The sequence below is a fragment of the Hippoglossus stenolepis genome, chromosome 18 (genome assembly GCF_022539355.2).
Source record: "Hippoglossus stenolepis isolate QCI-W04-F060 chromosome 18, HSTE1.2, whole genome shotgun sequence".
Taxonomy (NCBI): domain Eukaryota; kingdom Metazoa; phylum Chordata; class Actinopteri; order Pleuronectiformes; family Pleuronectidae; genus Hippoglossus; species Hippoglossus stenolepis.
Window position 1 is genome coordinate 2,504,498 of NC_061500.1, and position 15,397 is coordinate 2,519,894.

The 15,397-nt window shown below is 43.8% G+C and overlaps 2 protein-coding genes across 2 annotated transcripts; both read right to left on the reverse strand.

The window, feature by feature from the left end:
- Positions 1-319: 319 nt before the first annotated feature.
- On the reverse strand, positions 320-4,638 carry LOC118125775 (annexin A1). Its single transcript, XM_047344463.1, has 13 exons — positions 4,523-4,638; positions 4,346-4,424; positions 3,954-4,059; positions 3,644-3,738; positions 3,039-3,152; positions 2,823-2,913; positions 2,445-2,581; positions 1,784-1,883; positions 1,552-1,556; positions 1,007-1,091; positions 865-923; positions 633-755; positions 320-556 (listed from the first exon to the last, which is right to left on the reverse strand). Exons 2-13 carry the CDS (start codon positions 4,412-4,414, stop codon positions 500-502), a joined length of 1,041 nt encoding a protein of 346 aa, XP_047200419.1. The 5' UTR covers positions 4,415-4,424; positions 4,523-4,638; the 3' UTR covers positions 320-499.
- Positions 4,639-5,603: 965 nt separating this feature from the next.
- Positions 5,604-13,132, reverse strand: tmc2a (transmembrane channel-like 2a). The gene is made up of 19 exons (XM_047344493.1): positions 13,040-13,132; positions 12,167-12,205; positions 11,633-12,084; positions 11,279-11,442; positions 10,798-10,888; positions 10,622-10,703; positions 10,429-10,535; positions 10,080-10,178; positions 9,661-9,803; positions 9,314-9,461; positions 8,984-9,172; positions 8,655-8,834; positions 8,185-8,343; positions 7,890-8,018; positions 7,577-7,644; positions 6,611-6,976; positions 6,288-6,366; positions 5,908-6,028; positions 5,604-5,803 (listed from the first exon to the last, which is right to left on the reverse strand). The coding sequence occupies exons 1-19, from the start codon at positions 13,074-13,076 to the stop codon at positions 5,604-5,606; spliced, it is 2,853 nt and encodes a 950-aa protein (XP_047200449.1). The 5' UTR covers positions 13,077-13,132.
- Positions 13,133-15,397: the final 2,265 nt, after the last annotated feature.

Sequence of the window (15,397 nt, forward strand, 5' to 3'; positions counted from 1 at the left end):
TAAAAATAAAAACATATGATAATTACAGTAATAGCTGATAATTCCCCTCAAATGCATTAAAAGAAAAGTAACGAGCCTCTTTTGAAAATGTAAGAAGTCAAAAGTACAGATGTTTGTGTTGAAATGTTGGAAGTAAAAGTTAGAGATTGTCAGAAAAACAAATATTCAAGTAAAGTACAGATACCTGAAAAATCTACTTAAGAACTCTGACAAAGTATTTTTTACTTCGTTACTCGTGTTTTCTAAATCTTTTCAATCAATTCACCACAAACATTTTAAAACCTGTCCCCACAATTTAATCCTTAAAGAAAAGAAAACATTTTATTGATATTATAAATGTGTTTTATTCGTCAGAAAGATAACACACGACAGTTATATTTATTTATATTTATTTTGATCAACTCAAAAAGACAAATTTGTCAATGACATTTATTCGTCTTCAGACATTTCTGCGACTTCCCGAGGACACGACAGCCTTGATCTCCAGAGCAGATCCAGTTCAGTGAGGTCCACACAGGCCCAGCAGAACCTTCTGGTAATGTCCCTTTGTGTCATTCTGTAAAACAGACAAAATGTGGTGAGCTGAAACACACGGAAAATTACCTTTCTTTACTTTAATTATATCTTCCTACCAGTATATGCTCCTGAAGGCTGGTGTCGAACATGGCCCTGTATTCCTCCACAATCTTCTTCAGGTCGATCTCGGAGCGACTGACCAGCACCCGGATCAGCGTGTCCTCGCATGTGCCGTGGCCCTGAGACGACAGAGCAGAACCTCCACATGTGAACACGCTTACTACACATGTATGTTGGTCATGACATATGATGAGCGGGTGAAGCAGAGAGGGACACGTTCATACACACCTCCATGGCCTTGTGGAGCTTCTCAGCGAAGAACGCAGATTTGTTCCAGGCTATTTTCACTGAACGACAGAGACACAAATATGAAAACATGCAGTGATCAGACACACACGACTCCAGTGACACATGATGGCGTCTTTCTTACCGATGTCAACGAGACAGTCCTCGATGTCTCCTTTCAGCTCCATGAACAAGGCCTTGGGGAGCGAGAGGTCACTGACGGAGGCGTACTCCTCAGAACGCTGACAGGTAAACACACAAACAACATGTATTTATGTGTAAATGCTGCAGATGTGAGGCAGAAACCAGACGTGTCTCCAAACAAGTGGTTTAAAAACAGTCTTCAGCTGATTTGAAGGGATCTTTAGACGTCTCAAATGCAAAAGACGACCAACAACAGATTTACAGTTCGAAGGTGGTTGTTGTTGAAATTGTTGAAGAGCAACAACAACAACAGGTCTAAACAGAGGAGAAGATGTGAAGCTGTGTTCTGGACATCCAGCTCATTGCCTTGATTCATATACTTTTATGTTTTTAAATATGATTTTAAAATCAATACAACTCAAAATATGATATATTTTTCAGCTTGAAATATTATTTAAACCTTCCTTTAAATAAGCAAACCACGGACTCACTGGAGGAAAAAAGTTTAACTCATAATAATTTAAACTAGAACGTCTCTCAGGGGACATGCGCTGCTGGGTGTGTTCCACCTGAGACGTGGAGGAGTGTGGTTCCACCAGTTTGTCCAGATGTGTGTGTGTGTGTGTGTGTGTGTGTGTGTGTGTGTGTGTGTGTGTGTGTGTGTGTGTGTGTGTGTGTGTGTGTGTGTGTGTGTGTGTGTATTCACTTTAAAATGACAGTTTTAAATGTCTCAGCCTCTGAGGAGTGAAACCAGCTGAAGCGTTCACAGGTTTCAAACACTCACTCTTGGAGAGCTGCGGCCCGTTCCTCGAGGTCAGGATGTTGATGAAGGTCGACACGTTGATTCCTTTGGTGTTTTCGCCAGCCTCAAACAGCGTCTGCAGAGAGAAACAGTCACAGTCAACCGGCTGATACTTTTACATCAGGGGATAAGTCTAGTGCCATAGTTCTTAACCACCGGATGAAAAATTCCTTCATCACCACAAACACACACACACACACACACTTCAGGTTTATTTAAAGCCACTTCCACATTTTCATGTTTTCATTTTAAAATTAAAATGATCTCTATCCAGACGAGGGTTTCAGCTCTGCACTAGAAACAATCTCCTGAAAAGACTTATGACCATTTACAGTCACTGGTCATGCATGTGCAGGTGTGAACAGGAAGCCAACGGTTTGCACTTGGTTACTTACAGTAAATATAACAAACAAGGAAAATAAGGTTTTGCATTCACCAACTGGAACAGGAAGCGAACACAGGTTTCAGAACCTATTTTTTTTTTTAAATATGTGTTTTTATCGTCAGTAGGAACCAATGAGCTACAGACAGAACAGACACGTCAGAGAGCACTTGTGTTTTTTGTCTTTTCAGGGGATTTGTTGACCACAGAAACAAAAGAGTAGCATCGATCATCAGTAGATTTTCCTGACTTCACCTCTGCGTCCTCTTTGGCCAGCCCCATGTTGATTTCATTACTCTCGTCTTTGTTTGCTCTCAACATGGCCAGAAGAGCCTCGGTGAGGTCGCCTCGGGTCTCTTTCTCGATGACCTCTTCCAGCTCCTGTCCGTACTCTGAGGGAACAGCAGCGTTTCAGCACAAACAACAACAAACTCTGCAGGGAAATAATGACACAACTACAACTACAGTGGCTGTTTGCAGTATCAACAACCAGGTGATTACAGTGCAGCACAGTCTGGGAATTCAGTCTTATTACACTGCCCCACTGGAGACACTGACGTCTGAGTGTCAGCAACATGTTAGATAATATGTGAAAACCGTTCAGGACCAACTGCACTGAAACAAGCATCAAACCTTGTTTAAAAACCGTCTTGAGCTCTTGAATCTCTTCGTTCGACCTCGTCGCCAGTACCTCCACCAGGACGTCCTCATCTGTCCCGAAGCCCTGAGGGAAGCCAGAAGGAGGAGAGGACATTTTAAAAAAGCAATTTGAGGGAGAAGAAATCGCTGCACGTACGACAGAAAAGTTTATTGACATCTAGAAATATTCTCGTGCCCCCTGATCTTTACCTTTGTGGCCTTCCTGACCAGGTAGGCGTCAAACTGAGCCGGCGTCATGAGCAGAGCCAGAGAGACGTCCTCCAAATCTGAGCGAAGAGCCGACTTCAGATCTTTATCCAGCTTCTGCAACGCGACAGATGAAGACACGAGAGGACGACTGATCAGTAAAATGTGAGTAAAGCTGAACTGTGGATCAGTTAAAAAGACTAAGAAGTCATTAAAAACCAGTGTTTATCTCCAATTTTCAGCCAGGAAACTTTTAAATGATCAAGAATGAGGAACATTCAGTCTGTAGCAAACAAACTAATGTTGTAGCTGAAGCATATTTAACTGTTTTATTATTTATGAAGTTAAATTTTCATTTATAAGAGAATTTCCCTGAAAACCAATACAGTCATGCTTGAAACTGAAATAAAAATCAATATTGTGAAAGAATAATGGAACTTGTGAAAGTGAAAAAATAAGAATTGCAATTGCAGCTTTAATTCTAACGCGGTGGACTTGTCGATGTTTGAGTTGCAAATCTGTAAATGCAAATCACGCGACACAGCGACGTCAGAGTTTTAGTTGTCGTTTGTTTCTTGTGTCTCAGTATAATGATTTCAATGTCTCACATTCCCAGTGGACGCTTCATAAACGGTCTTGATCTTCTGCCTCTGCTCGTTGTTTCTTCTCACCAGGACGGCGATGATCACGTCCTCGTCCACTCCTGCAACGGACACATGTATTTGTATAGTTCATTATCACACACAGAGGACATTCAGTTTGCTTTACAGGAATAAAAGAAGCATAAAAGTACAGAACAGAACTTTAAAAACACATTTTTAAAAAGCAAACCAACAGGTGATTTCTAATTAAAACGCAGGATAAAATGAAGACACAGGAAAATAGATCAGTTTTTAAATTAAACGACCACACACCCACCTTTACTCTCAATGGCACTGTTGAGGACTGAGGCGTCGCTGCTGGCGCTGAAGTTGGGATGGGGGGTGACTGTCCCATAATACTTAGGCTTGGGTTTACCCTTCACCTAAAACCACAGGCAGACACGGCGCAGAGCAACATTCAGCTGCGAACCATCAGGAATTCAGAAATTATGTTCATGCCAGTTTCATCACAAGTCAGAGACAGTGACAAGAAAGATGGAGGAGAACGGAGGAGGAGGTGTCAGATAATCAAAAGTTATTAAATCTATAAGAAATCCAAATACTCAAGCACTGAGGAGAATCATTAGAAAATGAAATGGATCTAAAACTAGAACAGTGTTCAGTAAACCACCGGGCATGTCCTTGTTCCTACAGGTGATATCTACTCACTGTGACGGTGTCATTGTCAGGGTGTCTTTTACGGATGATATCTTTGAAGAATTTCTTGAAGACCGACATCTTTACTCAACTGGAAGGGGTTTAAAAAAAACAAAGATCATTAAAAAGACGAACAGGAGGTTTACGGTGATTTAAAACAGTCGTATTTAAAAATCCAGAAAACCTCACCCTGCTGCTGGGGACCTGTCCTCACAGATCACTTTTCAACTCGTTCTGCAGCGTCTCCGCCCAATTCTCAGGCCGGTGGATTTTGCACCTGCAGACGTGAAGCAGCCAATCGCCTGCCTCCTCTCCGAGGCAACATTCCTGCAGGTTGACGGTCGGAGGCTTGGACACAACTGACTGGTTGGGTGACATGTGATTCACCCTGGAGCCAAACAACTTATTATTCTCGCAGAAACACAGCAAACAGTGTCAGTTGAGGTAAAAGGGCGACTGTGGCTCATGATTTAAAAGCTCTGGTGAAGTAAAGTCACATAAATACGGACTTGACATGACACATTATGGGTTTTGCACATTTACATGACTGAGCCTGATGCTCCACATTCTTCTCCTGGGTTGAACTCAGCTGGTTTTAAACACTTTACTGTACCATGCATGTTTGGAATAAAAAGATTTATGAAGCTTTTTATGGGTCGAACATGTCTGATAAATGTCAGACAGGAGGTGCGTCTGAAGACGAGTGAGTTCAAGAGAGGAAGGAAAGATTTGTGCAGTGGATTTAGAAAGAACCAACTGTTTGAATCTCTCTCCGTGCTCCGCCCCTTCCACCAACTTTCATGAAAATCTGTTCAGAAGTTTTTGCAAACAAAACCAACACACACACACACGGGTGGAAAGATTTAAAACTTTACTGCAAAGTCAGAATCTTAAATCACAAAGTCAATGTGAGAGAAAAGTTTAAAAAAACGCCTCGTGAGACGTCAGGCGTGACCAAACTGTGTTTACATACAATACAGGAACAAACCGAGAGGCAGGTGAGATACTGAGGCCGAATCACCACAAGAGAACAGGATGAAAATGTGCTGAGATTGAACATTTCCTTTTGGTTTAGTGAGTGAAGACACTAACACTCGTTGTTTCCTGCGTCTGACGAGCTCAAAGCTAAATGAGACAAACTGCGTCTCTACCGTCCATCAAACAAAGACGTTTGGGGTTTTCCTGATGTGATGATTTCAGAAACAGAAACTCGCAAAACAGAAATAGTTCGTGAACACATCCTGCAGAGGCCGTGGATTTTCCCAGCTTGTTATCTCGGAGGGGCCCCTCTGCCGCGGCCCCGGCCCCGGCCTGGACCCGGCATCGGCCCCGCTCCTCTGGGCCCCGGAGGCCGACTCACTGGCCTCTGGGCGTTGGGGTTGGGTGATGCCAGAGTCACGTCTTTCTGCAGGTTGACTCCTTTACCGGGCTTCGTCCTGGTCGGCCTTGGTTCTTGCTCCGGTGGTTTTTCTGTTGAGACGCAGAACAACATGTGAGTGTTTTCCGAACACAGAGGGGAACAATGCTCGGATTCGTTTCAGATTCACAGGCACTTTATGTCTCCGGTTTCTGACCAGGCTGTGGTGGAGGAGCCGGGGGGGCGAGGGAGCCGTTGGGCAGCAGGTCCTCCAGGTCTTTCATGACCTGATTGGTGCTGTCTGTGTTGTTCCTCCGGTTCTTCTCCTCGTCCCGGGCCTGGACGGAGAAAGGAGAGAGAGAGGGAGGGAGACGAGGAGAAGAGGAAGACAAACTGAGGGACTGGTGATGGTCTATATTTTTGTTATTGTTAACAAATCAGATCAAAAGACCAAAACCAACTAGCCAGTATTTTCATCTAGAGATTGACACAGAGCTCATATATGATGTAGTGAGTCTGGTTTATCGATGTGATTCCAAAGTCTCTGGACACACAAACACAAAACCTACTCTCCATGTGTCAACATTGTGTGTTTACCATCTGCATCTTCTTCTTCAGCTCCATGTTGGAGTTCATGTAGGCCTCAGACACGGAGTTCAGGTAGTAGATGGCCAGTCTGTGCAGGAGAGATGAGACGGTTCATGACAGCTCCCAAAAGAGAAGCAAAACTATCACGATCTAAGTCCTGCCTCCTCCATGTTGGCAGATGGGACATGGACAACGCTAACAAGTGCACGTAAAATTGTTCTCAAAGTTGTTATACTTATTTTAATTTGAAGTAGTTTTTAATACGTGTCGCTCATCTTTATTTACAGTCTATGGTGTGTGCGTGTGAAGCTGTGCGTCTCCTCCACACTCACACCATGAGCAGCACAGCTGGGATGATGAGGCCCGGGTTGGCTGCGTAGCTGAAGAGCGTCCCCAGGAAGGCGGGCAGGTCCAGGTCAATCGTCTCCATGATCACGTCGAACATCTTGGGCTTCCCGCTGAAGGGTCCGCAGTCGAACGAGGGCGGCAGGGTCATGATGGTGTAGACCACCGGCAGCAGACTGAGGAAGAGGATGAGGAGCAGCAGACCCATGTAGAAGTTGTTGGACTTGGAGGCCTTGAAGACTCTCTCGTGGGGGACGTTGGTGGCCATCACGGCCCAGCACTGGTAGTACATGGAGCTGAGGAGGCGGAGCACGTTGATGCCGACCAGCCCGGGAGCGTAAAAAGCCCCCATCCTAAAAGCATGGACTCGTGTCGTGACACAAATCTTTAGATACTCAAACTTTACTTTTTTTACTTTTTTTGAATTGAGGTGAATGAAGAGTATTAAATATCAGTGTACTCCTGATGAAAATCGATCATGTGATATAACAATATGCTGGAACACTGTAAAAAGTGTGTGTAAAACTGCAAAAACTAATAATGTAGTAATTAGTTAATGGAGAAATGTGATGCTTCGTCAGTTTTTTCTTTCCTCTCGTGTGTTATGTGGGTTTGTAAATATTCATAACACACATAACAAGCTCGAGATGATGTAACACAACTTCATGTTACATATAATTGGTGATACTCAGTCTTATTCAAAATGCTGTTCATAATGCAGAGTGGCTCCATGGCAACCGGAGTCCTTCACTGGATATCATCTATTCACTCAGTGACACCAGATACAGGCAGCAACACACACCCATACATGTCGACTCACACACACACACACACACACACACACACACACACACACACACACACACACACACACACACACACACACACACACACACACACTGGACCCCCGATCACACTGGTGAGCTTGTTGGTTATAGAAATAAAGTTTGTACCAGATCATCCCTTGATTGAAAACTAATCCGAGAACATTTCCACTGATGTCGAACTCTCCATACGACGGCTGAAAGTGAGACAGTAAATTAAATAAAACTTTACGGACAACAAGGATAAGGTTTTGCATTTATATGTTATTAAAGTTATAACAGTTAAATAACCTGTCCCTGTAGGAGACAGTCTTCAGTGATATTATTCTTAAATGCAAACTTTACTATATTAAAAATAAGGGGAAAAGGGAGGAGAAAACAAAAGATATTTTCTCTGTTGGAAAAGTTCACTGAGCTGTTGACCATAATTTAAGAAACTCACAAATCCGGCCTCCAGGTCCCAGCACCAGCAGTAGTTCAGGAAGCGGACGATGACGGCTCTGGCGAAGTCTCCGATCAGAATCGTCAGGTAGGTCACCTGGATGTCCGACACCGTCAGCTTCACAAACTCCTGGAATACACCGACAGCAGACACATGAGTTATGGATTCATTCATATCCTAAATCACCTTTAATAACAAGTCTGTCACTAACTGTAACAGGAATTTCTGTTTTTACAATCGGCAATTAAACTTGTTCTTTCTGTTTTATTTTTCCAGACTCTTTAATTTTCATTACAATGCCGACGGCAGTTTCCCAGCAGGGTCCTCGGATGATGTCAGACGGATCCATGGGAGGAGGGGTGACCTCGGAGTCGTTGATGTAACGGGTGAAGTTGGCGTAGTATTCCTTCACGGCCCAGAGGGAGGCGTTCCTTATGGAGTCCTCTTGTTCCAGCTGCAGAGGCACAAAGAAGCCAAACGGGTCATTTTGAAGCAAATGTTTATGGGAATCATCCCTTAAAAGTGAACTTAAATATCACGAATCATCCGTGGGAGGATCTCCTGAGAACATCCAGGGCAAATTTAAGGAATCTGAGAAACGGCAAGCGACGAGACAGAATGTCCAGTGCTTACATTTAATATCACGCTTCAACTCAACCAAATAGCCGATACACACGTTAATCAACCGAGGACCGGTCCAATCAACACGACATCGACTGTCCGAGGAGTTTCACGGCGATTTGATCTCACACAGTGGAATCAGACCTTGTTGTTGACCTCGTCGAACAGAGCGAACAGGAAGGTGTAGAGGTTTCCCAGGAAGAGGGCGAAGATGCGTCCCAGCTGCCACTTGAGGGCGATTCGAGGGTGGTAGTCCTCCAGCTCAGCGATGGTCTCAAACAGAGGAGGACACACCAGACCCAGCAGAGACATGATGATCTCCAACTGGACCAAAACAGGAACACACTCAGATTATGATTTCTCTGCATTTATTTATTTTCAACCTGTTGCACAGAAAACACGAAGTAGCAGCAGCTAATATCTATAAGTTCATTCTGAGTCATCATCAGCAGTTCCCATGTCACCGTCATTACCTCGTTCTTCTCGTACCAGCTGAGGTCGGTCCTGGAGGCGAACTCCTGAGACCTCTTCACCACAAAGTAGATGAGGTAGCCGCTGCCGCCGAGGCTGCAGAGGATCATGAAGTTCGCCAGGACCCTGAGGAACCTCCGCAGGTGAATGTTCTCGTCCTTCTGGTTCTCCTGCTCGTCCACTATCGACTCCTGTTCTTGGCAGAACGGGAACAGGGAGGATTCACAATCAGCGGGGAAATTAATATCTGTCATCGCACGGAACTTCTGAAAGTAAAGTTCCCGTCTATTGTTGCATATATTTGTGTCTAGTTAACCGGTTGCCGTGGTTACCTTGAAGCTGGTGGTGATGGAGGCGTACTTGTTGTCGGCGGTCTCTGAGTTGCCGATGAGGTAATCCCAGCTGGTGAACATCTTCCAGGCAAATGTGAACTCTCCTTCCTCCCCGTCTCCACCCCCGACGTCAGCGTTCTTCGCCATTCTGGAAAATAAATATACAGAACGTCCCCATATGGACACGTGGACGGACAGAGATCCAAACACACATCAACAGTTTATATATCTTTAAGTTCTTTTAATCCTGTGTTTTCAAGAAACTATATGAAATTATTAATAACACAGCTCAGGGACAGGTGAAGGAGGTGGTTTGAGTTTAAGTTAAGTTTCTTTTGCAGACTCACGTGCGAATCACGACCATCAGGCTGTAGCCGAAGCTGCCGATCCCGACCATGAGGTAGGACAGAGGCAGCCGGAACTTCAACAAGCCGATGGTCCTCTGGTCGTTGTAAAATCCGTAGAACAGGACGGAGTATTTGCAGTAGCCCTGAGAAAAGAAGGGAAGGTTTTTCTTTCTCATCAGGGTTGGTTTGTGTAACGTAGATGTGCTGCCATGTTAGTGAGGATGTTTTTGGAAAAGGATTTTGATCATTCTGGGTAAATAAAAAGTGCAAAGTACGTTAAATCTCACAACAATGGTCGATAGGCAGAAATCTTCTGGTGCACAGATGTTTAAAATTTGAAAGGGTTCCTTATTCGTCTCAATTGCTAAACGAGGGTGAAAAAATGTATCTTATTCATCTTCAACATTTATCAAACCCACATTGAAGTCCATGAGGACGGAGTAGTCCTGAGCAGTGGGCTGCTCTGCTCTGGGGACAGTTTTCCTGGGAATCGAACCATAGGGAAGTCCCATCAGAACCTGCAAAATAAAAATATATAAATATGTAAAGTTACTCATGTAAAAATACTCATTTGTCTCATATTTCAATATCTTCTATGTACATTCCTGTTTATAAGGTATGCATTTTGTTAACATTTTTATATTTACTTACATTTATAATGCTCCTGTTTTTATATTTCCCTATATTCAAATTGAACATTTACTCCTTTATTACTTTTTTATAAAAGATTTTGAAAATGCGTCAGTTTTTAGAAGCACTTCACTTCACCTCGGGGATGACCACCAGGCCGAAGGTGAAGCCGAACAGGACGAGGTTCATGCCGTACATCCAGCGCAGGAAGATGAAGTAAGACGCCACCGAGGACCCAAAGTGACCTGAGGACATTGAGAGGACAGTTTTGGACTCAGCGTGCATCCCCAAGCTGTCACTGTCCCTCTGGTTAACAATCTGCTGCTCTTACTTTCCACCTCCTTGATCTTCCTCTCCCAGGGGATACAGGCCGTCCGGAAATTCTCAAAATCCCTTTGAAACTTGATCCATTTCTGAGATTTAAAAAACAAGAAAGATGGTAAATTTGAACAAACGAAGACGGAAACGGACGCAAGAGAAAAAGGCAAAGAAAAGTTTGTTCTTCACCTTTGTCATCATCACTTTGTAGGCGTACCACTTCCTCCCTTTTCCTTTCCCCAGAGCGCCTTCGAACTTATCCACAAACTGTTGAGCCTCCCTGTGAAGAGACACAGTCACGGTAAGATGCAGAGGACAACCGATATATAAGTATCTGCTTTCCTGTTTGCTGATACACCATGACTGAGCATTTTTTAATTAAAGAATAAACAATGCTAAAAAGATGTGCATTTTATAGGAAAATGTATTAATTCGAGTTCTATATATTTGGTTGTGTTTGTGTTTTCTTTGTATTCAATGTTGTTTTTAATGAAGTTCATTCTCTAAAAGAATCAAACTGTATTTTTACTCTCTGGTATCGGCATCGACCCTCAAACGTCCACATCGCTCGGGCTCTGATGAGAAGTGCGACTTGGACGTTTCCCACGTGAAGTTCAGAGAAGAAGCTGCGTCACATCTCCCTCATGTAAAATTCAGAGCAGCAGATTACCTGAGGTGCGTGAGGCGCCGCTTCATCCTCCACGGCTTGTTCCTGATTGTGGCGATCAGTTTCTTTTTCTCCTCCACCTCCTCCATCAGTCGGCCCATCTCGCCCTCTGACATGGACTCCTCCTCGTCGGAGTCGGAGCTGGAGTTGGATGAACTGGAGGAGGAGAGATGGAGGGTGGATGGAGGGAGGGAGAAGTTTAGGAGGAGGAGGTTTCTGAGTAAAGATGCTTCTCTGGGAGGATTCATATGTTAAATGATTATTGGCAATAATACATTGTTGATTAAACTGATTGGATCCTGATTTAAAGAGAAATCTTCTTCCAGGTAATTTCCCTTTCTGTCTCCTACCTGTCGTCCTTTTCTTCTTCTTCTTCTTGTCCTTGTCGTCCTCCTTGTCTTTCCCCTTGTCCTTCCCCTTGTCCTTCCCTTTGGCGTCCCCCTTCTTACCCTTACTCTCCTCCTCCTTCCCTCCTTTCCTCCCTCCTCCCTTCTTTCCCTTCTTTCCTTTCCCATCATCACTATCCTCCTCATCGCCGTCCTGAGCTTTGCCTCCTCTTCTCTTATTGGCCGCTCCTCCTCGTTTCCTCTTGGGCGCTTCGTCCTCGCTCTCGTCTTCATCATCGTCGTCCTTGCCGCCACGTTTCTTGGCGGGCTTCTTCCTGTTTGCACCTCTGCGTCCCCTGGGAGCTTCATCTTCCTCCTCGTCTTCTTCGTCCTCGCTGGCTGGTTTCTTGCCTCGGCCTCTTCCCTTTGCACCTCCTCTTCCAGCCGCCGGTCTTCTGTTCCCTCTCCTCTGGGTGGCGCCATCTGCTTCAAGACACAAAGCACCACATTGTAATCCGATGACTTGAGTCAGGTCCGTGAAAATGTTCACGATTTATCGACTCACCGTCACTGTCACTCAAATCTCCATCGACGTCGATCCCGACTGCAGGAACACGAACAAAACAAGTAAATCAAACTCTGAACAGAATCCGAACGTTTCCATTTGCAACCGCAACAGAAAATATTATATTAAACAATGAATTTTAAACTCAGAACGTAATTATCTCATGATTGTAGCTTATTGTTCATAATCATAGACGCCGCTGTAACAAGTAATTGGGAATCGTATCGTATCTTACATTATCTTATTGTATCTTATTGTGTCTTTTATTGTATCATAACGTATCTTATATTTTTGTATTGTATCTTAACTTATATTATATTATCATATCATATCTTATTGTTTCATATCTTATTTTATTGGAAAATGTAATGGTTTCTGTCCTGACCCATATCACTTCTTTCCCATTAACATGTGAACAGAGATGAAAACATTTAAGTTCTTGGCAGAGGTAATAATCAGGCTGTTACTATCGGACTAATATCTCCCTGAATGTTTTTAAGCTGATTTCAGAAAACAATCTTTTGAGGACTCAAAAATACTCAAAGTGTCCTGTTAGGCTGGAAGACGTCCAGTGGCATTGATAACAAATTATCCAACTTGAGTTTCAGGAACTGAACAGTAGACGGAACCCGTGACAATGACTTCACAAAATTCAATCCTCCATTTAGCTCCTGCTGGTGGAAATGAGCCAAAAGACATAGAAAACGTAAACGGTGGCATCAAGGCTCAGTTACACCATTTGAAAAGTGTCATAAAGTTGTATGATAGAAAATATCAGATCGTAAAATGTCAATTTTTCCAACACAAATGAAAATTAATTCATATAAATAAGTTATAACACAAAACAAACCAAACTTTTGATGTTGAACTCACCGTCGTCCATTTGAACCACCTCACTTTTTCTTGGCATGATGCAGTGAGGATGATAAAAGAGCCTGTGTCCTCTGCAGTGTTGGATCCGTCTGCCTCTGGTCCTCCTCTGCCTCGGCCGCTCGCCAGCGTCCAACTCAGGTATCTGACGGAGCCGTCACTATGACAACAGCTGCTGCATGTGACCCACGCTCTACAGGTGCACTAAGTTATATTCTGGAGAGCAGAGGGGATTCCACAGCGGATGATCGAGCAGAGAGTCAGTGTGGAATCCTGCAGGAGATGGGAGATGTTATTATGACACTGATGATCTGGAGCTCGCCGGTGGTTCATGTCAGGATCCAACTGACTCTCCAGTGAGACTCGGCTGCTTTGTTTTTCCTAAATGAGCAAAGAACCACTTTATCTCCAACGCTGAAACACTCTCACTGGTCTGGTCATTGGAGACACACACACACACACACACACACACACACACACACAGGAGAAGACCAGACGGCCTTAAGATTTAATGAAGGTTTGGGTTTCTGCGTGCAGGCCTCATTAGGCGAGCAGTAAATACCCTGTGATGACCTTGAAGCTGCAGAATTTAATGGGATCTCTTATGTTTTGTTGGTTTTGGAGGTGAACAGTACAAATATTGCCAGTAGGTGAGTCAGGCGGCCTGAAGCGCAGACTGACAGCTGCTCCCTGTGTGTGTGTGTGTGTGTGTGTGTGTGTGTGTGCAGAGCTGGAACCTGTGCAGAGAAGCTCCTCATTAAATAATGAGAGTACAGCTCATTTTTCACGGCCAAAATGATTCTATTACACGCTTGTCGGTTCCCGCAGGTGAGATGTGGATCACATCCATTCAGGCGGTGGACACACTCCCCCTCTTTCAATATTGCGGAATGAGTGGTTGCTCTGTGGGGGGGTCTTTCTGTTTCTACTTGTTTTTGTCTTTACACACGTTCATGCATATCACTCCTCTAAATATGACTGATTTGTTTCATAAAGAATTATTCTCAGAGAAATCTGTCACCAAAAAAACGTCCCATCTCACAATATTAAAGAAAGTAAAAAGATTCCTGGCTCCGCCCCATTATCCACATCTCAGCCAAAATTGAATTAAGAATACAGAGGTTCACATTTGGTGTTGAATTTCATTTTATGTTTGTCTTAGACAGTTTCATACTTATTGAAATTGCACGATATCCATGAGAAGTTCATGTTGACTTGTGACAGTATGTGGACGTTATGCCACCTAGTGGTTCTTCTGCAACACAAACGTTGAAAAGTAAAAATCTTCTGTGTAATAACACATCTACTGCAGCGTGACGTGGTGCTGAGTTAATTAATAACTATGTGAATATCAGTTTTTTTCTTACAATCACAAAAATAAACGTCTGTTGAACATGTGCCATCAATATGGATTTTGGAGGCTTATACCAAATAATAAATAAGACATTGTGGTCGTTATCAAACCGTGATGACAAAGACATTTTATTCAGGTTTGCACATCTTCTCTACAATGTTTGTGTGAGGTCACATTCTGGAGAAGTTCACACCACAAACTCTCTCCTGCTTTGAAGTTGCAGTCAGATGATCACAGGGTCTTTATGTGACCTCACCACTCAAACACTTAGTCTCAGACCAATAGATCAGATAGAGATAAGATAGTGTTCAGCCTCTGTTGGTCCATCAGCCACTGTGTAATACACTGAAACGGCTTTAGTGTCACACCATTTTACACATTCATGATCCCCAGAGGGTGAATCCTACTTCACTGATCCCCTGACTCAACCTTAAGGGATGCAATATATCTTTAGATTCTCAGTAATCCTTTCACACAACTACAGATATGTTTTACGACACGTTACGATCCAGGATGCATCAGACCCCGAAGGAAACAGTCGTTCTCTTAGTCACCAGGTGGGATGAGGGAGAAACGGGCCGGGGGAGAAGATCAGAGCATCTTCAGAGCTCTAATGGAGTCCAACTTCTATGAATCTTCATGGAGGGGCTGAAAGCTGCGTTCCTGACACCGTGTGCTTCTCGAGCTGATCGATGAGTTCACTCTGTGTGTGTGTGTGTGTGTGTGTGTGTGTGTTCCAGTTTAAACGTACACCCCTCATGTGGCAGGGTGTCATGGTGTCATAACGCTCGCTGCAGCAGATCCTGTTTCCCCTCCAGATGCATGAGTCACATGGAGTCTGACAGACAGCAGCAGGTACGTGTCGGCTTCCAGGAAAACACAGTTTATGCATCATTTGAATAAAGTGAAGTCGAAACACACTTTTACTGAGACAGTGTTTAGTAGCTTCACACGAGCAGAGCTCCACAGAACAGAGGTTTAGCTTCAAATCAAGAGTCTGGATCGTA